General features: G+C 41.7%; 1 protein-coding gene across 3 annotated transcripts in view; it reads left to right on the top strand.

Annotated features, from left to right (window-relative positions):
* The window catches only part of rev3l (REV3 like, DNA directed polymerase zeta catalytic subunit), a 183996-nt gene that overhangs the window by 151618 nt on the left and 10314 nt on the right, over positions 1-22064 (top strand). For all 3 annotated transcript variants that reach the window (XM_073055923.1, XM_073055925.1, XM_073055924.1), the window contains 7 exons: positions 293-401; positions 1529-1735; positions 2412-2521; positions 3395-3509; positions 4602-4739; positions 5668-5858; positions 19281-19527. In XM_073055923.1, coding sequence (XP_072912024.1) covers positions 293-401; positions 1529-1735; positions 2412-2521; positions 3395-3509; positions 4602-4739; positions 5668-5858; positions 19281-19527 — 1117 coding nt within the window. The remainder of the gene's footprint in view (positions 1-292; positions 402-1528; positions 1736-2411; positions 2522-3394; positions 3510-4601; positions 4740-5667; positions 5859-19280; positions 19528-22064) is intronic.

Raw genomic sequence — 22064 nt, 5'->3', positions numbered from 1 at the left:
CCCACTAACCCATCCCTCCATATCCCCCGCAACCACTACTTTCAGTTAACTTGTGTACAGACGTTCCTGTGTCTAGCATCACGTTATGGACATACAGTCAATCTGTGTATACAAGATATCTCGTGTATTCATATTTATTGTGTTTTTATTATTGCGTTCTTTACCTTGTACATTTTTTGTGCTGTGTTGGAGCTAGAGTAACAATTACTTCGTTCTTCTTTATACTTGTGTACTGGAAGTGACATTAAGCAATCTTGAATCTAAAACAATGTTTTTATTCATCTTTTATCAGAGAAGAAGAGTTTAAATTTGGCTGCACTTTCCAAAGAGTGCCTCCGGAATTACTTCACCAGCTCTGGAACGATATCACCATATCACCAAATGGGGTGGCCTTTGTTAAAGTATGAATTAAACATTGCTCTTCATATGGATGATATTAAAAGTAAAACAAGAAGAAGGGTATTCTTAAAAATTGTACAAGTATTTGAATACTTCATTCTCATTAGGAAGCCTGGTTGCTAAGTGTCAAAGATGAATTTGTTAATGGCTGCAATGAATTAAAGTCAAATCTCTGTCAAGGGCAGAATTCATTTGATAGATCTGGCCCACGTTTACCAAAAGTGGCTATACAACAAATGCTTCAAGCAGTTGTAGTACTAATGCTATTTGTGTTTTAGGAAAAGCTGTTTGTACTGCATGTTTCATTGATCCTAAGCTTGTGTTCTCTTGAGCTTTTTCATATATGCCACACATCACTGAAAATAGCCAGATTAGTTTGATATTTTGCTGAGCAATAAAAACATAAAGACTGATATAACTCAACATCACATTACTTGAAATGCTAGAAGTGGGCTAGAATACCATGGGACCTCTGCAGCCAAAAGAAATTGTTCTATTAACCTGGTAAATATTGGCCTTGCTGCAGTATTTTTCTCTGGAAGAAAGCTGCTGTATGGTCTGATTAAAGTCTCTAAATTTATGAGTCTGATAAATGTAGAGATGCGCTTTTTGCTCAGAGTTCTAGGAGTAATGATAATTAATTTGATGAGTTCATCAGAACCTCTTCCTAGAATGTGAAACTCAAGCAGAGGACATAAATAACAGGCTGGGAAAGTAGTGAGATACAAGAAAATCCAAGGATATAAGCAGGAGGGTGAATTGGAGAGGTGCATGGAGATTCAGATGTGAATAAACTGGTAAAAAGAAGGCTAAGCAATATCTGGTATATTGAAAGAGAAAAGCTGTATTTGCCAGAAATCTGCGATAAAATGGAAAATGTTAGAAATACTCAGCAGGACGAGCAGCATCTGTGGAGAGAAAAACAGTTAAGGGTTCAGGTCAGGTTGACATTACATTGAATTTTGATACCTGAAATGTTAAGTCTTTTTCTCCCTTCCCAGATGCTGTCTGACCTGCTGAGTATTTTCAGCATTTTCTGTACATTAGTGTGAAGTTAAGAGCTTGGATATTTTTCTGGACTCATCATATTTTTTTTGATTATTGTAATGTGTTGATATTGCTATTGTAGCCCTCTGTGCGAAAAGGAGTATTACCGAACATGTTGGATGAGATACTGAAGACCAGGATAATGGTGAAGCAGACCATGAAAGACAACAAGAAAGACAAAGCTCTCACAAAATTGCTTCATGCTCGACAGATGGGTCTGAAGCTCATTGCCAACTTTACTTATGGTTACACAGCTGCTAGCTTTTCTGGAAGAATGCCATGTGTTGAGGTACCCAAAATACACATATCTAATTCTCAATAAACAAGAGAAAAAGTCTGTAATTTACACATGCCAGCTGCCTTGTATTTTAAAAAAATCAAATCGTTATTTCATTAACAGTGCATTGCAAATCTTCAATTTCCATCTATTCGTGTGGAGAGTTTCCTGATGAGCTTTATTTGAGCTGAACGATCTGGGCATTATGAGAAAACTAAGATAAGAAATAGAAGCAAGAATGGACCATTCAATAAGATCACAGCTAATCAAGTTTAAGTTTACCACTTTGCCTCTGCAGGTCAAATATCTGTCAGAATTCAGTTTGAATGTATTCAGTGGTTTTGCCTTCAGTGCTCTCGGGGGTGGACAGTTGTAGGACAGAATGGCAGCAGAGCTGCTTACACAGGGCTCCAGTGTTAAGGTTCAGTCCTGATCTTTGATGATGGCTGTCTGGTCTCCCTGTTACTGCATGGGTTTCTTCAGAGACTTCCAGTTTTTCCTGTAGCCCAAATGTATGCAGATTGTTTGGTTAATTGGCCTCTGTAACACTGTCTTCTGGTGCATTGATGAGTGGTAGACAGGAACATAGTTGTTTCATCTTTTAAAAGTTTACAATGGGATAATCTGCTGGAATGAGAAGTCATGTTATATTACTGCTGGATAAAGAAATGTTCATCTTTTTTTAAAGATTGGTGACAGCATTGTTCTCAAGGCCAGAGAAACTCTTGAACGTGCGATAAAGTTGGTTAATGAGACAAAGAAGTGGGGAGCTCGTGTTGTATATGGAGATACAGACAGGTATTCAACTCTTAAATGATTATTTAATAACAACTTTACATGATCTCTATGTAGTTAATAAAAGTAATTTGATTGTTCTAATTAGATGCAAAAGACTCATAAGTAGAATATATGACAGATGCAGAGTGGAAATTTATCTTGTGCTTTACCCAACACAGAAATGTAGGACTTGTTATATAACAGATCTGTTCCTTTTAAAATACATCAACAAATATCATATCTCTTGTTCATAATCACATCCTCTGTCCATAGTGTTGTTGGCTAAACTTTGATTTGCCTCCAAAAACTGTAAACAGTTCATAATTTGTGATTTCTGTATTGGTCAAATTTTACCAAGAATGTAAGCATTTTAATCCCCTATTACAGTAGTAAAGATCAAAAGGGCAAATCCTAGATGCTGATATGAAAGTGATTGGAAAGCAGAATGGGCCAATGTTCAGCTTGCTGCTCCACGAGGTTTACTCATCTCAGCACTGAACTGAGGCTGTGGCCTGCCACTAACCGGCTCTTGAATCGGCTGCAGCAATGACTGGCCTTGTGGCTGTGGGCTCACTTTCCTGAACTTCAATTCTGAATGTTATTTGCTTACTTTCATTGTTTGGACAATTTAGTTTTGCTTTCTGCATTTTGGGTGTTTGACAGTCTTTTTTTAAGTGTGTTCTATGGGGTTTCTTTGATTTGTGGCTGCCTGTAAGGAGACAAGTCTCAAGGTTGTTAATAGTACAGATACTTTGATAATAAATGTACTTCTGAACTTTTTTTGAAAGTGAGGGGGAACAATGAGATGTTCAAGGAGCTCACATTAAGAAGCAAGTTAACACAAATAGATTTGCTGTTTGTTGTGATTTTTGAGCTGATTCTCCTCCTTTGCAGCATGTTTGTGCTATTGAAAGGAGCCACCAAAGAGCAAGCCTTTCGGATTGGAGAAGAAATTGCTGATGCCGTGACTGCCACAAATCCAAAGCCTGTGAAACTGAAATTTGAAAAGGTGAGATATGGCCCTTCATCAACAGAGGGAAAGTACAAGCCTTTGTGGCAGGCTTATCGCCAGAAAGCTTGCTGAACAAGTTGTCTTATTATTGTTGTAATCTTCAGACTGGTTTCCTAACATATATATTGCATGTTGTGCAGTGAAAATAACATTTAATGTACTAATGGGATATTTGTGATGAGGGTCTCTACTGGCAGGTGGAAGATTTGAATGGTTTTATTGATAATTGTTAGATAGTTGCACAGTGTTTCAAAACTTCTGGGAGTGCACATCTCACACAACCTCTCATGGTCCCAGAACACATTGTGTACAATCAGGAAAGCTCACCAATGCCTCTACTTTCTGAGGAGGCTGAAGAGAGCTGGGCTATGCACACTCTATACTCGCGTTATCCTCCAGATGCTTTGTAGGCTGCATCCTAGCAAGCTGCTTCACTGCATGGTCCTGCAGCAGACAGGAAGGCTCCACAACGGGCGTCAAAACTGTTCAAAACATCAGCAGCACCAGCCTACCCACATGAATTCCAAAAAGGGCTAGGTAGCGTCCACACCAGGACCACCCGACTCAAAAGCAGTTACTTTCCTCAAGCAGTAGAGCTGATCAACACCTCCGCCCAGTAACCCACCCCACCCCCAACCACAACTACTTCATCATTTCATGTCAGTCACCTTACATACAGACACCCCTATGCCTAGTGTCCCTTTATAGACATACAATCAATCTGTGTGTATTAACTTATGTATTTATATTTATTGTGTGTATTATTATTGTGTTCTTTATCTTATTAAGTTTTTTTGTGCTACATCGAATCCAGAGTAACAATTATTTTGTTCTCCTTTACACTTGTGTACCGGAAATGACATTAAATGTTTTGTGGCTATTTATTTAACCTCTTTTCCAGGGTCCTGTAAAAATGTATTTTGATATAACTTGCATCCAGTCTCAGAGGCAAACATTATGCAAAACTTTGTATTATTCACATTAAGAATATATTGTTTTAATCTTAACATTTAGATTTATTCGTAATATTTTGTTGGATGAGAAGGTTGGACTCTAAACGTAGCGGGGGGCCTTTTTTCACTCCAATAGGTTTACCTACCATGTGTCTTACAATCTAAGAAGAGGTATGTTGGTTATATGTACGAGAGTTTAGACCAGAAGGATCCTGTGTTTGATGCCAAGGGAATAGAAACTGTGCGACGAGACTCCTGTTCTGCTGTGTCTAAGGTAGGAAGCAGTCTCTCTTCAATTACATTGCTTTCAATTCATCAAGCAGATTCCCCCTCTATTGAATGCACCAGTGAAAAATATAAATGACTGAGCTTACAACGTTGCTTTGGAATCAAAGATATTCAAAAGTGAAATGAGAATAGTTATAACTTGCATTTTTGGTGTACATTATGGCCGGAGTAAATTCTTTCCGTAGTGCTTACTTTTCAAATTGATCTATTGTTCAAAACATCTGAGCCATGCAGATCAGAACAAGGACGTGGTCTGCACGTAATCAATATTTTCAAGTCAGTTTTTGCCCTTTGTGTTTAGGGAAAGCAGGGTGAATTAATTGCTACTCCTCAGATCATTGTCATGTTTTATGACCATCTAAGTAGTCTGATGACATTTCAGTTTAATGTTCTGCCTGGGGAAAATGCAGGATTAACTCCAATTTTAAACTGAGGTTAAGTGCTAAAAATAAGATGGAAACTACAATTTACTGACTCCTTGAGGTGCAAGCTCAATAACACTCTGGTTATTGCAACTTCTATTCTCTCTCTCACACACACACTCAGTTAATAAAAGTTTGGGAAAATCCAAGCAAGTAATAGATCTTAGTGCAGAGTTCTCACCTGATCTGCATCTCTAATGATGTGAAAGCTGTGGTTGAACAGAGGTTTCTGTTCTGTTTTAGGAGGCTCTTAACAAGGTTTTGATTCAGTCAACTAGAGCATCTTTACAGGAAAGAAGTTAATTTGCTTTTTGAAGGAGAGCAAATTGAGAATTGATTCAGAGTTGTCACTAATTGATTGGCTTAAATGTTATTTGTCATAATACGGTGATGTGAATGTTCATGTGTTAATTTAGGATTACATGTGTACATTGCTGGTTTGTGAAATCACAATAGGGTATGCTGTTGTTTCACTTGTGAATCTTTCCACAGATTTTAGAGCGCTCAATAAAGCTACTGTTTGAAACAAGAGATATCAGCCAGATCAAGCAGTATGTTCAGAGGCAGTGCACAAAGATTTTGGAAGGGAAGGCCAGCATGCAGGATCTGACTTTCGCCAAAGAGTATCGGGGCAGTTCTGCATACCGCCCCGGAGCATGTGTCCCCGCTCTAGAACTCACCAGGTGGGTCTTGCTGATGGAGCTATATTTCAAATCCATAGATTTTTAGAAGAGACCAGATGATTTGCTGTAGTTCTGTCAAATGATGTGAGTCGTCATTGTGTGAATGCAACCAATATAAGCCTATGAAGCAAAAGCCTTACAGTTGAAACAGAGCTAGTGTAATGTAAAGCAGAGTGTGCTATAATAAATTGCATTTCACAGCTGTATCTCAATCTCTGGAGGATCTTCCAAATCTTTTTCTTAAATTAAAAGTTTAATTAGAGACTTTGAGAAAATTTTTAAATGATTAGTTAAAATCAACTACAGCAGATAGTTTTTTTTTAAATCAGAAGAGTTAGAAAACTATTCACCACAGAGGGAATAGCAGAAGTGGTAATTTAATTTTTATGTTCACAAGAAAATAATTCTAATTTATGACAGTCTGCGATACATTGATCATCCTGGATAATTTAAAATTGTCATAATTCAGGGGAAAAAATTCTGAAGGTGTTTAAAACCAGTCGGTGTAAATGCATTTTATGTTTCCCCAGTTGTTGAAGTCAAATCAAGTGTTGACATTTGGTGAGATTCGGGTACTATATTGTCATATATACTAAGGTGCTATAAAATTCCTCACTCCTCTGAAGCTCACAGTGAACAGTATACATGGTAGAGATAAATATTACAATCATTTCTGTGAGCACAAAACAAAGTATAGTATGTAAACTGAAGTAGTGCAAAAAGAAAGGCTAAATGATAATGAAGGCTTTGAGAATGTGGCAGCACCACAGGAAAGGCGATGTGGGAGATGATTGGTTCAGAAGGCAGATAGCAAAAGAGGATTGGTAGTTCAGTTGTAAAGGATGACCGAGGTAAGCCAGAGCACCACAAAGCTATTGAATTGCCAATATTAAAAACATAGAATATAGAAGAGTACAGTATGAGAACAGGACAATGTTGTGCCAAACCAGCTAAAAAGTAAATCGTAAACCCCAAGGAGCTAATGCCTCCTACCTACACAATGTATATATCCCGCAGTCTTCCTCACAATCATGTGCCTTTCTAAATGGCCTTTAAAAGCCTCTACCACCATACCAGGAAGTGTATTCCAGGCATCCACCACTCTGAGTTTTAAAAAAACAAAAGTTACCCCTCATATCCCCTTTGAACCTACCCCCTCTCACCTTCAGTGCATACCCTCTGGTGTTAGACATTTCTATCCTGGGAAGCAGATGCTCCCTGTCCACTCTATCTTTGCCTATTATAATCTTATAAACCTCTATCAGATCTGCCTTCGGCCTCTGCTACTCCAAAGAAAATAACCCAAGTTTACCCAGCTTGTTATGATAGCAGGTAGCAACCTGGTAAAGCTCATACCCCTCTCACCTTCAGTGCATACCCTCTGGTGTCAGACATTTCTAACCTGTGAAAACAATACTCCCTGTCTACTCTAACTATGCTTCTCATAATCTCTATCAGATCTCAGCCTCTGCTGCTCGAAAGAAAACAACCTAAGTTTGTCCAGCCTCTCGTGATAGCTCATGCCCTCTAGACCAGGCAGCATCCTGGTAAGCCCTTTCTGAAGCCTCACTCAACATTCTTCCTATAGTGGGGTGACCAGAACTGAGTGCAGTACTTCAGATGTGGCCTAACCACATGGATCTGTAAATGGTTTAGATTAAACCAGTCACGATATCATCATTAGCAACAAGCACATTACCTATTCAAAGGAAAATCTGACATACAACATTGATTTCTTTAAAACTGTACCATATTGCACACAGTAGTTTTCAATAATTCTATTCCAAATGTAGTTAGTTCTTAACAGATACACTAAAATGACAGGACAAAGCCATGCAACTGCTGACGTGACATTTACCTAAACTTTCTTTTCACCTAATCTCATATAATTTCATGGAAGAAACCTATGACAACTTGAGAGCTATGAAGGGATGGGGATTCTAGATTGTTGCAGAATACCACAGTGCCCTTTTTCCCATCAGAAGCATCTGCCTAAAATAATGCTGGAAAACTCAGGACAGGCAGCATTTATGGAAAAAGAAAGAGCTAGCATTTCGGATTTACATCCTGTCGTCAGACAAAGTGTTCCAACAGTTTCTGTTTTTGCTTTTGATTTCTGTAAGGTATAGGAGCAGAATTAGGCCATTTGGCCCTTTGAGTCTGCTCCACTATTTCATCATGGCTGATTTCCTTGCAGCCCCAAACTCCAGCCTTCCCCCTATATCCCTTCGTGCCCTGACCAATCAAGAATATATCAACCTCGGCCTTAAATATGCATAAAGACTTGGCCTATGCATATAGGCCTATGGCAAAGATTCACCACTCTTTGGCTAAAGAATTTCCACCTCATTTCCATTCTAAAAGGATGCAGCCTCTACTCTGAGGCTGCGTTTTCTGGTCTTAAACTCTTCTGCCATAAGAAACATCCTCTCCACATCTACTCTATCAAGGCCTTTCGCCATTCGACAGGTTTCAATTAGGTGACCCTTCATTCTTCTGAATTCTCATGAATACAGGCCCAGAGCCATCAAATGCTCTTTGTATGACAAGCCATTTAATCTTGAAACTCCTTTGAATCCTTTACAGTTTCAGCACATCCTTTCTAAGATGAGGAGCCAAACCTGCTCACAATACTCCAAGTGAGGGCTCACCAGTACTTTATACAATTTCAACATTACATCCTTGCTTTTATATTCTAATCTTCTCAAAATGAATACTAACATTGCATTTGCCTTCCTCACCAGAGACTCGACCTGCAAATTAACCTTTAGGGAATCCTGCACAAGGACACCCAAGACCCTTTGCATCTCAGTTTTTTGTGTGTTCTCTCCATTTAGAAAATCGTCAACCCTTTCATTTCTTCTACCAAAATGCATGACCATATACTTTGTGACACTGTATTCCATCTGCCACTTCCTTGCTCATCCTCCGAATCCAAGTCCTCTGTAACCTCAAAACTGCCTGCCCCTCCACCTATCTTCATATCGTCCGCAAACTTTGCAACAAAGCCGTCAATTTCATCATCAAGTCATTGACATATAACGTAAATTGGTCCCAACACAGACCCCTGTAGAACACCACTAGTCACTGGCAGCCAACCAGAAAAGGCTCCCTTTATTCCCACTGTTTGCTTCCTGCCAATCAGCCACGTTATCCATGCCAGTATCTTTCCTGTAATACTATGTACTCGTAGCTTCTTAAGCAGCCTCGTATAGCACCTTGTCAAATGCCTTCTGAAAATCTTAAATACACATCAACCAATTCTCCTTTGTCTATCCTGCTTGTTATTTTTTCAAAGAATTCCAACAGATTTGTCAAGTAAGATTTTCCCTTGAAGAAACCATTCTGACTACGGCCTATTTTATCATGTGCTTCCAAGTATCCTGAGACCTCTTTGAAACTGGACTCCCAACATTTTCCCGACCACTGAGGTCAGACTAATAGGCCTGTAGTTCCCTTTCTTCTGCCTCTCTCCCTTGAAGAGTGCAGTGACATTTGCAATTTTCCAGTCTTCCAGAACCATTCCAGAATCTAGTGATTCTTGATAGATCATTACTAATGTCTCCACAGTCTCTTCACCCACCTCTTTCTGAACTCTGTGGTGTACACCATCTGGTCCAAGTGACTTATCTACCTTCAGATATTTCAGTTTCCAAAAAACCTTCTCTCTGGGTTTGGTAATTTCACACATTTCACGCCTCTTACACCTGGAACTTTCACCAAAGTGCTAGTGTCTTCCACAGTGAAGACTGATGTAAAATACTTATTCAGTTTGTCTGCCATTTTGTTGTCCCCCCATTACTACTACTCCAGCATCTTTTTATAACAGTCTGGTGTCCACTCACCCCTCCTTTTACATTTTATGCATCTGAAGAAACTTTTGATATCTTTAATGACATTTTTAGTTGCCCTTGTTAGCACTCTGGTTCCCAGCCCCTTGCAACTCCTAGTTTAAACCCCACCGTACAGCATTAACAAATCTTCCCACTAGGATATTAATCCCCCTCCAGTTCAGGTGTAAACCATCCCTTCTGTCCCGGTCCCACGATCCCTAGAAGAGAGCCCAATGATCCTAAAATTTTATGCCCTCCCTCCTTATACCAGTTCTTCAGCCACGTAATAAACTGTTCTGACCTCACTTGCATGTGGCACAGGTAGCAGTCCTGAGATCAGAACCGTGGAGGTCCTGCCCTTTAACTTAACACCTAACTCCCTGAATTCCCCATGCAGAACCTCATCACTCATCCTACCCATGTCATTGGCACCTACGTGGATCATGACTTATGGCTGTTCACCCTCCCGACTAAGTACGCTGAGAACTCGATCTGAGATATCCCAGACCCTAGCAACTGGAAGGCATACTATCCAGGAATCTCATTCTCACCCACAGAGCCTCTTATCTGTTCCCCTAACTAACTAATCCCCTATCACAGCAGCGTGCCTCTTATTCCCTCCCCCCCCCCCCCCCCCCCCCCCCACCTCCCTTCTGAGTCACAAAGCCAGACTCAGTTCCAGAGACCCCACCACTGTGACTTTCCTCTGTTAGGTCATTCCCCCTACCCCTCCCCGGACAGTATCCAAAGTGGTATACCTGTTATTTGATGGGGATGGCCACAGGGTACTCTGCACTGGCTCCTTAACCCCTTCACCTTCCTGGTTGTTGTCTAGTTTCCTGTGAGCTGCACCTTGAGTGTAACTGCCTCTCTGTGTCCTATCTATCACTCCTTCAGCCTCCTGAATAATCCAGAGTTCATCCTGGTCCAGCTCCAGCTCCTTAACAAGGTGTTTTTTTTAAGAAGCTGCAGCTGGATTTACTTCTCACAGTTGTAGTCATCAGGGAAACTGGAAGTCTTCCTGCCTTCCCACATCCCACAAGAGGAGCATTTCACTATCCTGTCTGGCAGATACAAAAAAACCGAGCTTATTTTCCTTTGCTTTATTTGCCTGAAGCCTCTCTTTGTGGAAGCCGCTCTGACTGTCCACTCAGATGACAGCCACTGTGCTTGCCCAAGCTTCCTTTAGTTTGCGCTTACTAATCAATCCTAAACGCCAGTGGTCGCTGGTCAAAGCTCATCTTTGCTGCCGCGACCCACTGCTGCCTTTTGTCCTCGGCCAGTGGACCTGATTGAAGTCCCCTCTTCTCCCAACTTCCAATGTCAGATTGGCCACTGTTCAAAGCATTTTTTCCAGCATCAGCTGTTTATTTTAATTTTCATTTGTGTCACATGTTTCTCTATAGAAGGATATTTCAACAAACACATGACATGGATCCAGCATTTGAACCCGGCTAGATCACTGGCAATTTGTTAATTGTTGACATTGTTTGTTTTTATTTCCGTAAGGGGTCAGATACCAGATCAAGTTGATGTGTTTCTTGAAGAATCCTTCTGTAGAGAACCACACTTCAAGAAATTCTTGTTCTTGCTTGAGTCAAGACTCTGTCATCCAGTTGAGACGGTGCCCTCCTTTGTCTTAGTGAGCTGGTACCAGCGAGAGTGGGTCATGCCTTCCGCTCACTAGCTGATGCTCCTGTAGCCTGGTCAATAATTTCCTTCCCGTTTGACCAATGTAGTACTTGTCACAGTCACTACACTAGATTCTGTAGATAACATTTGTTCTATCAGTCACATTTTGTTGCACTTTGACTTTTGATTGGTTCCTCCTCAAAGTTGCAGTCAGACCTTGGAGAGAGTATATAAGCCACAATTCTGAGGAGACAACCCCCTCAACTGCTTACTGACGATGGCTTCTCAATTGGAGCAGAAATATCTGCAAACATTTTGCCAAGCTCGGTGATCAACCAAACTTCCAAATAGCCAACCCGAGCTACCAATAGTCTGCAATATTTCAAAGTATACTGTGTGTTTGGTAGGCCTGAGGCCGGTCTGAGCCACAGCAGCCCTGGTACATAAAATTGTTCCTCAGGCCCATAAGACATAGAAGAAGAATCAGGCCATTTGGCCCATTGAGTCAGTTCCACAATTCAATAATGATGGATTTATTGCTCCCTTTCAACTCCATCTCCTACCTTCTCCTTGTAACAATTGACCCCCTTACTAGTCAAGAACCTATCAATACCTGCTTCAGCTATACCCAGTGACTTGTATGTCACAGCCTTCTTGTTGCATTGAATTCCACGAATTCACTACCATTTGGCTAAAGGGAACGTACTTTTATTCTGAAGCTCTGCCCTCTGGTCCTAGACTCCTATTCCTGCTGTTGGAGACATTCTCTCCACAGCCATTCGATCTAGGCCTTTTCAATATTTGGAAGATTTCAGTGAGATCTCGTAATTCTTCTAAACTCCAGCAAGTAGTGGCTGAGGGTTATCAAACGCTTCTCATACCTTAACCTTTTCATTCCCAGGGTCATTCTCGTGAACGTCCTCTGGGCCTTCTCCAATGCCTGAACATCCTTTTTTTTGCACGAGGTGCAAAATACTCCAAATGTGGTGTGACTAACGCCTTATAAAGCCTCAGCTTTACATCCTTGCATTTATATCCTAATTTCTGAAAGAGTAATAAGCTCTCTACGTTCCAAAATGAACATGAGTTTGGATTAAAAATGAAGGCTTGGCATCAGTGACCTCTAGCTGGAATGTTGCCAACGGGAAAACACCTTTCCTGGTACTTTCTAGTCTACGTGAACATTACAAGCAACTACACCAGCTGTTAACTTGTCATGTTTGATAACAGAAACTATGCAGATGTGAAGCTCTCTTCATCAGGGTGTAATGAAAGCAGAGTCTTTGAATATTTTCAGGATAGATTCTAAATAAACAACACATGGGAGGTCAACAGAGCAGGCAAGCAGTCTTATCCAGTGTGAATTAAGTTTTGAGAGCCTAATTATAGAAATGGTTTAAGGGTGGGTCCATCATAGCAAATCTACTGAAAAAATGTCAGTGAGGCTTTTGGGGCACCATGCACTCAAGTCACTACCTCTGCCTTTGATCAAAAACAAAGCGGGGGGGAGCCAAGACATGAGATCTGTTTCCAGAGTGTATAGTTTCCAGTAGTTATAGAGAGAATGTTTGCTGGTACTGGAGTTGATAGTTTTTTTTCTTAGTTACAATTCTTCATCGGCACTATTGTTTGGTGTTAAAGGAGCCAGTAACTTCTTAGCACGTTAATATAAATGGCTCAGATTCTGAAGTCGTTATGGCTGAGCTGAACTGTAATGTGTATCTTTATAATGCTGGTAAAGATTAACTGTGGTAGTATCTTGGCTAACATCATAAAATGTTAGTCAAGTGGGGTGCTGTGCACAATCCTAATCTGATTAAAAAACGGACGTGGGAGCATGGAGGAACATCTGGAAATCTCCAGAAAGGCCTTCTTCATTGCTGCTGCTGTTGTGAGGTCCGGGACTCTGCTGGGAAGAACAGACCCCCAGTCCTCAGGGTTGCATTGCCGGTGGCGGGGGCATCGTAGTGCGCTCGGCAGAGGATACTGCTCAGCTAGGCTGTGCTGGAGGAGATGGTCGGAGGCTTGGAGATTTGACGGACTCGGAGTCCGCTGCGGTCGGGGCGCTTTCGCTGTGTGCTGCGTCTAAGGCTGGGTCCGGCGGTGCTTTCATTGTGTGCTGTGTCTGCGAGGCTGAGCCCGGCGGCGCCTTGGAAGTCCATAGTTGGGGGTATTTCCTTCTATCGGGGGATGACGAGTCTATCGGGACCCTGAGGACTTGTGGAAACTGTTTGGTGGTTTCTTTCGAACTTATAGTCTTTTAACATCTTTGGACTATTGTTACTGTGCCCATGGTCTGTTTTTTTTATATCAATTATGGTTTTGTTTGCATTGTTGTAACTATGTGGTTTTGTGTAGGCCTTGTAGCTTTAGTTTTTGGTTTGTAGGGTGGTAGAGTTGGTCTCCTGACTTGGTGTGTCTGGGTAGACTTGTTTTATCTGGTGGGTTTGGAGCTCCTTTCCGGGGAATGTGCTAAGATGGTAGCATGATATTAATACACAGCAGCCTCTCTGGACTCTGGATTTGGGGATTGCCAAACGCTATGTGGATTTTCTGGTGTAGTCTGTTTTCTGCTTTTGTGATATCATTCTGGAGGAATGTTGTTTCATTTTTAATTGCATTGCAGTTGGGTTTCTAAATGACAATAAACCGAAATTCAATTCAATTCAATTCAAAATGTATCACAACCCGAGAAAATCTGCTGATGCTGGAATCCAAAGCGACACACACACAATGTTGGGGGAGCTCTGCAGGTCTGGCAGCATCTATGGAAAAGGGTAAATAGTTGATGTTTCAGGCCGAGATCCTTCATCAGGACTGGAAAGGAAGAGGAGAAGTCAGAGGTGGGGGTGGAGAAGAAGTACAAAGTGGTAGGCGATAGGTGAAACCAGGAGAGAGGGAGGGGTGAAGTAAAGAGCTGGGAAGTTGATTGGTGAAAGAGATAAAGGGCTGGAAAAGGGGGAATTTGATAGGAGAGGATAGAAGACCATGGTAGAAAGGGAAAGGGGAGAAGTGCCAGTGAGGGGCAGGTAAGGAGATAGGTGAGGGGGAAACAGGAACAGGGAATGGTGGGGGGGGGGGGGTAAATTACCAGAAGTTTGAGAAATCAATGTTCATGCCATCAGTTTGGAAGCTCCCCATATCATAAAATAGTGTTGGTGTTAGAACATCACAAGATTAGCTTGAGTCATGTTAAAGAAAAATTAGGGGAAGAAACACAATTCACTGGCATTAGACTGGATTGTAAGACTGCCTCTGATGGAAAGAAATTGTTTTCTGCTGGGCAGGTATTCATGCTCTTCTTATAGAAATAATACTGAAACTATCTACAAAATTCCGAGAGCATTTTATAATTGAAATTTAACTATTATAACAGGTGTATGTGTTTGTCTTTCTGATGAGGCTGGTCAGGGCAGACTTGGGATAAAGTACTCACCAAGACTTGGGCAGAGGTTACTTTCATCTGCTGCCATCTGCTGGTTGCTGCAGAACCATCGGTCTCTCATTTGAAGCAGCAACTGGAACACCTGAAATGAGCTTTATTAGCTCCACTCACTCAGCATTTGTGTATTTTAATGCTGAGAGCCACGTGTGAGTAAATACACCATCTGGTACTAAACATCATGTGTTTAGTCCTTCTGGTCAAACACTGCTGAGGGAACACCGCAGAAAACATTGTTGGGAATATAGGGTCCCAAACGTCAGTGGTAAATTAAGGAAACAGATAGAGTAGGCCTTAACTGGATGTTCACTTTGCAGCAGGAGGAAACTCTCTGGACTAGATTGGATAGGCTGGGTTTGTTTTCCTAGGGGCAAAGAAGGCTGTGGAGTGACCTGATACAGAGATATAATTTTATAAGAGGCATAGATAGGGTGAATGGTCAGAATCTTTTTCCCCATAGTAAGGATATGAAAAGCAGGGCATAGGGTTAAGCTGAAAAGATTATTTTTTAAGAGTTTAGAGAGGTTAATCTTTTTAAGCAGATAGTGATTGATATCTAGAACTCACTGCCAGAGGAGATAGAATGAATTGCAGTTGTGTTTATGGGTAAAGGCAATGAACTGGAGCATGGATCAGTACGTGGAACCGTGATGTTATAGCCATTAAATAGGCTTGGTTGATAGAGAGACAGAAATGGGTGCTTAATGTCCCAGGATTTCAATGTTTTAGAAAAGATACAGAGAGGTAAGAGTTGGGGAAAGCTGCACTAATCATTGATGATATCACATTTGGAGGGGATATAATAGAGGGGCATTGCAGAACAAACATGCAGGCAAATGAAGGAAATGTGGAAAAAAATATGTTTGTAGTAGTGGAGACTTCAACTTCCTAATGAATACAAGAGGTTTAGGTGGGGCAGAATTTGTTAGGTGCATCCAGGAGGATTTCTTAAATCAATATGTAGGTTGTCCAACAAGAGGAAGTGAGTGAATGGTTAGGAATCAGTGACCACAACTAAGTTTTAAGATAGCTATAAATAAGTATGGATGTTGCCAAAAAGGTACTAAATTGGAGCAGGACAAATTACAGGAGCATTAAGCAGGAACTAAGAAGAGTTAATTGGGAACGGGTGTTTTTGAGCAAGTCCACATTTGAGATGTGGAAGGTATTTAAAGACCCAGCTGCACAGAGTACAGGGCAGCTGTGTTCCAGTCAGGAGGAAGTACAAGGATGGCCAGGTAAGAGAACCTTGGATATAGAGGGAGATGATGAATTTAATCAAGAAGGAAAAGGAAAAATATGTAAAGCTTAGGAAGCTCTAATCAAACAGAGCCCTTGAGGATTATAAAGAAACTGGAAAAGAACTCAAGAAGGGAATTGGGAAAGCTGGGAGGAACCATGAAAAGTCCATGGCTAGTGGGATTAGAATCCCGAGGCATTTCAGTACTTGCATCAAGAGCAAAAGGATAATTGGGGAGAAGGGAGGAACACTCAGTGATAAAAGGGGGGAACATTTGCTTGGACGGGGAGGATGTGGGTGAGGTCCTTAATGAGTACTTTACATCAGTATTTACCGAGAAGAAGGGCATGGAGGATGGGGAGATTAGTGCTGAGCAGTTTGATGTGCTTGGGCTTTTCGAGGTAAAGGAAGAGGTAATGTTGGGTCTCTTAAAGAGTATTGAGGTGCTACATCCCTGGGGCCTGGTGGGATATACCCAGGTTATCGAGGGAGGCAAGAGAAGAAATTGGCCTTGACCAATATTTTTGTGGTCTCTCAATTCATTGGCGAAGTCCCAGAGGACTGGCAAGTAGCTAATATTGTTCTATAATTCAAGAAGGGTACCAGGGATAATACTAATTACTAAGATAATCTTACTAATTTGCTTGAGTTTTTTTGATGTGTTGATGTGGGTGACTGAGGAAGGTAGAGCTGTGGATGTTATCTATGTAGATTTTATTAAGGCATTTGACAAGGTCCCTCATGAGAGGCTCATTCAGAAAATTAAGATGTTTGCGATCGATGGTGAATTGGCCGTTTGGATTCAGAACTTGCTTACCATAGAACAAAAGGGTAGTGGTGGAAGGGACTTATTCTCAGGTTGGGAGGTCTGATTAAAGGTGTTCTGGACCTCTGCTGTTTGTGATGTACCTATATAAATGACCTGGATGAAAGTGTGGATAGGTGGGTTAGTAAGTTTGCAGATTGGGTTGGGGGTGTAGATAGTGCAGATGACTGGCAAAGACTGCCATTTTATATAGATCACTTACATATTTGGGTGGAGAAATAGCAGATGGAGTTTAACCTGGCCAAATGTGAGTGTTGCCCCTTGGTAGGTCAAATGCAAAGAGACAGTACTCTGTTAAAGGCAAGATCCTTAACACCGTTGATGAGCAGAGGGATCTTGGGGTCCAAGTTCATAGCTCCCTGAATGTGGCTACACAGGTTGATAAGGTGGTCAAGAGGGCATATATTAGTAGAGGCATTAAGTTTAAAAGTCAGAAAGTTTTGTTGTTGCTTTATAAAACTCTAGTTAGGCTGCATCTGGAGCATTACATATGGTTCTGGTCACCCCATTATAGAAAAGGATGTTGAGGCTTTGGAGAGGGTTTGAAAGGGGTTTACCAGGATGTTGCCTGGATTAGAGGGCATGTGCTATAACAAGAGGTTGGACAAACCTGGGTTGTTTTCTCTGGAGTGGTGGATGCTGAGGAGAGATCTGATAGAGGTTATGAGAGGCATAGATAGAGTAGACAGCCAGTATCTTTTACCCAGATTTGAAATGTCGTGATACCAGAGGGCGTGCATTTAAGTTGAGGGGGTAATTTCATAAGAGATGAGGGACAAGTTTTGTTGCTTGGGCTGGTGGTAGAGGCAGAAACATTAGAAACTTTTAAGGGATGTTTAGGTGGGCGTATGAATGTGAGGGAAATGGAAGGATATACAGATAGTGTAGGCAGAAGAGATTAGTTAGCTATTTGATTACTAATTTAATTGGTTCCTGATCAGCAAAGCATGGAAGGATACATCCCCACACAAAATGCTGGCGGAACTCAGCAAGCCAGGCAGCATCATTTCGGGCCGAGACCCTTCATCAGGACTGGAGAGAAAAAGATGAATCAGAGTTAGAAGGTAGGGCAAGGGGAGGAAGAAACATAAGGTGATAGGTGAAACCAGAAGTGAAGTAAAGAGCTGGGAAGCTGATTGGTGAAAGAGGTACAAGGCTGGAGAAGGGGGGAATCTGAAGGGAGAGGACAGAAGACATGGAAGGAAGAAGGAGCACCGGAGGGAGGTGATGGGCAGGTAAGGAGATAAAATGAGAGAGAGGGAAGGGAATGAGGAATGGTGAGGGGGGAGGGAGCATTAACGGAATTTTGAGCAACCGAGGTTCAGGTTGGAGGTTACCCAGGTGGAATATAAGGTGTTGCTCCTCTAACCTCAGTGTGGACTCATCGCAACAGTAGAGGAGGCCATGAACTGGCATGTGGGAATGGAAGTGGAATTAAAATGGGTGGCCACTGGGAGATCCCACTTTTTCTGGTGGACAGAGCGTAGGTGCTCAGTGAAGCAGTCTCCCAATCTATGCTGAGTCTCACCGATATACAGGAAGCCACACCGGGAGCACTGGATACATTAGATGATCCCAACAGACTCACAGGTGAAATGCCACTTCACCAGGAAGGACTGTTTGGGGCCCTGAATGGCAGTGAGGGATGAGGTGTAGGGGGAGTTGTAGCACTTATTCTGCTTGCAAGGATAACCAGTGGGAGAGACAAATTGACATGGGAGTTGAATAGGAAGTAATGGCTGTGGAAAGCAGGAAGTGGAGGGGGGTGGGAAGATGTGCTTGGAGGTGGGATCCCATTGGAGATGGTGGAAATTACAGAGAATTATGTGCTGGACACGGAGGCTAATGGAGTGGTAGGTGAGGACAAAAGGAACCCTATCCTTGGTAGGGTGGCAGAAGGATGGGGTGAGGGCAGATATGCATGAAACGGCAGCGATGTGGTTGAGGGCAGCACTGATGATAGAAGAAGGGAAACCCCTTTCTTTGAAGAAGAAAGAAAAGCCTTATCATGAGACCAGATGTGGTGGAGGTGGAGGAATTGAGAGAAGGGGATGGCATTTTCACTAATAAAGTGGGAAGAGGTACAGTCCAGGTAGCTGTGAGAGTCAGTACATTTATAATAGACATCAGTAGATAAGCTGTCTCCAGAGATAGAAATAGAGACAGAGATCGGAAAAGAGAGGTGTTAGGAAAGACCAAGTAAATTTGAGGGCAGAGCGGAAGTTGGACTATATTCTTTTCCATAGATGCTGCCTGGCCTGCTGAGTTCCTCCAGCATTTTGTGTGTGTGTGGCTTGGATTTCCAACATCTGCAGATTTTCTTGTTTGTGAAAGGACACATCCCAATGGGATTATTGTAAATAGGTAAAATGGCTGGCTGGATGTGACCTGTTGCTATGCTTTATAACTCTGACTCCATAAATTACTAATCTCCTCTTGTTCCCAATAGGAGGATGCTGACACATGATCGCCGATCTGAACCCAGAGTAGGCGAAAGGGTCCCTTATGTGATTGTATATGGAATGCCAGGCTTGCCTCTCATCCAGCTTGTCAGACGGCCAATTGAGGTGCTGCAGGATCCCAGCTTGAGGCTAAATGCTACCTACTACATCACCAAACAGATCCTGCCACCACTCAACAGAATTTTCTCTCTGATAGGTCTGGATGTTTTCAGCTGGTACCATGAGCTACACAGGGTAAGAAACTGAGGTCTCCTCACAAGCACACCACAGTGTAGCATTGTCTTTTCTTTAATTATTGTTCCATTAATATAAATCAATTCTTGACCATCATAAATTGTGGAAGTGAAACTGACAGGAAATGCAAACAGCTCTGAAAGGTGGTCATTCTCACAGAGAAAGCATGATGGAGCTGGTCTCCTCTCACTCTCTTGCACTTCCCCATGTTAACTTACTTCCACTTTCAAATCCCAGTTTTCCCACCACGTTTTCTTGATTTGGAAGTGCCAGGCTTCCTTGTCCAACACAGTGGCCAATTCAATTATGTCTGCCAGCTGATCTGCACTGGATCTAAGGACCTGGCTACGGACACTGTCTAGGCCAGATGTTTTCCCTAGATTCACTTTACAACAGTGACTGGGTTCAGATGCTTTGGACACTTTCTGGGTGGATGGTGAAATTCCAATGCTCTTCTGTTCAAAATTTGCACAGAGTGCATTAAGCTTATTGGGAAGGGATGCACTGTTGTTGGCGATGCTGCCTGACTTCGTTCATAGCTTGCCAGCCCTGCCACACTTGATGGCTGGTCGATTTTGGACTAGTATTATAGTGTCGAGTATGTTATCACTGACTTGTATGTTGTGAAATTTGTTTTGCAGCATCAGTATAGTGCAAAGACGTAAAAAAAAATACTATAAATTTCAAAATAAATAGCACGCATAAAGGAATTATTAGATTCATGAGTTCATAGACTGTGTAGTGGCCAATTCTTACCAAAATAATTGTCACTGCCAGCGACCCCACAGATTCATTATACTTGTATGACATATCCTCAGCTCCAATAATGATTGTTCCAAAGTCAAAAGGTATGTATTCAATCCTTTATTAGCAATTAGCAAACATACAATCTTGAAGAGATGAAACTTAAGCAAAATTAAGCAATCAACAAAAGATATGAAGATATGACATCCATCGACCCCTCCCCCACCAGCTGCAAACTGCCACGAACAAAGCACAAAGACATAACTTATTCCCTTCACTTTTACCACACCCCCCCCACCACTTGTGACGAGTTACCATAATAAACACGCAATACAATGTAATGCAGAAGGAGAACAGATGCATGGCTCCTACATTCCAGTCCCCTAATTATTAAACTAGAATAATTACTACTACATGTTACCATGGTAAAGGAGACATGAAATCTCAACATTTACACAAATGTTCTCATTCTAGCAAGTAGACTATCCTGGATTGAGACCACCACCTGACAAACCAAGATGTTCATCTTGACTGCACTCAGGAAAATCTGCCTTGATTTGCTGCTGTCTAAACTTATCCAAACACAAAACTGAAGTTGCATTAATTAGCCAGAGCTGAGCATAGTCTCTTCTACCACCATCATCTTTCAGTACAACCCAGCATTGTCCATCACTGCAAACCACTTGCAACAGCTCCAATGCCTGAGGCGCATTCATCCCTATCAGCAGCTGAGTGTCTGACTCAGTTTCCAACAAATGAATATGCTTCAGGCGAGATTGTTCCTGAAGATCTCTCTGAGGAATGTTCCTCTTATGGACAGACATACGTTCCTGTGTATAGATGTTAGACATTTCACAGTAGTTCTCACTATCTAAACCAGCAACTTCCAATCAGAAATGAAGCAGCTACTCACAACCTCTTGACCCATAGTGTGTAAGAGAATGCATCTTCCTTTTCTTGCCAGATTTAGCTTGTTCAGAACACTGTTGTCCTTCCTGGCTCTAGGAAAGCATAAGTAACCACTGTCTTGTTACTCTTCTTAGACTTCACCTGAACTAGAGTTATAGCAAGTTTACAATCATGTAAGCCATTAGATATCAGTCATTGCTGTGATTAATTCATTTGTGACTTGTTTCGAACCTGCATTCTTGTCTTCTGTGAATATGAAATATATTGGGATGTTTGCTGCTGCATACCTTGCACGAAAGGTGCTTCCTGCAATCCTCGCTGAAGTGTCCTGTACACAGACAACCAAAGCAGATACCATTTTCTTTTAGGAAGGCGGCCTATTCTCCAGCTGACAGCACGAATCCAAAGTACATTCACCCTTTCAAAACACACAAATTCTTTCATTAGTTCCGGGTTCGGTTTTAGCTTTACTTTTCACTGCAATGCTGCTTCCTTTAGCTTTAGAATGATCAGTGATGTAGCATTGTATATGTTCTCAAACAATGGGTGTGTGAAAGATGAGTAATGTCAGTATAAGTAACCTTACGTTTGTGCTTTTCTTGCAGTTTATATCTGCCATTTCCCCCCAAGTTTATCAGGCAATTTATTTATAACAATCCTCTTGTTAGCAGGCATGACCTGCACATCTTCCATGCCATTGTAACACTCTCCAAGAAAAAGATTGTAACGTTGAAGAGCTTTCACACCTTCTGATTTGATATGCAGCCAAGAAAGAGCATTTTCCAAGTAGGCCACAGCAGTTTTGTGCTCATTGCCAAAATGTTCCTGAGTAGAGCTTGGGCCTTTAGATATCCTTGCTCTGGGCTGGCTCACTGGCAACTTTT

The sequence above is a fragment of the Hemitrygon akajei genome, chromosome 9, assembly GCF_048418815.1.
Source record: "Hemitrygon akajei chromosome 9, sHemAka1.3, whole genome shotgun sequence".
NCBI lineage: Eukaryota > Metazoa > Chordata > Chondrichthyes > Myliobatiformes > Dasyatidae > Hemitrygon > Hemitrygon akajei.
Note: the sequence above shows the minus strand (reverse complement) of the source record. Positions and strands in the feature narration are given on the sequence as shown.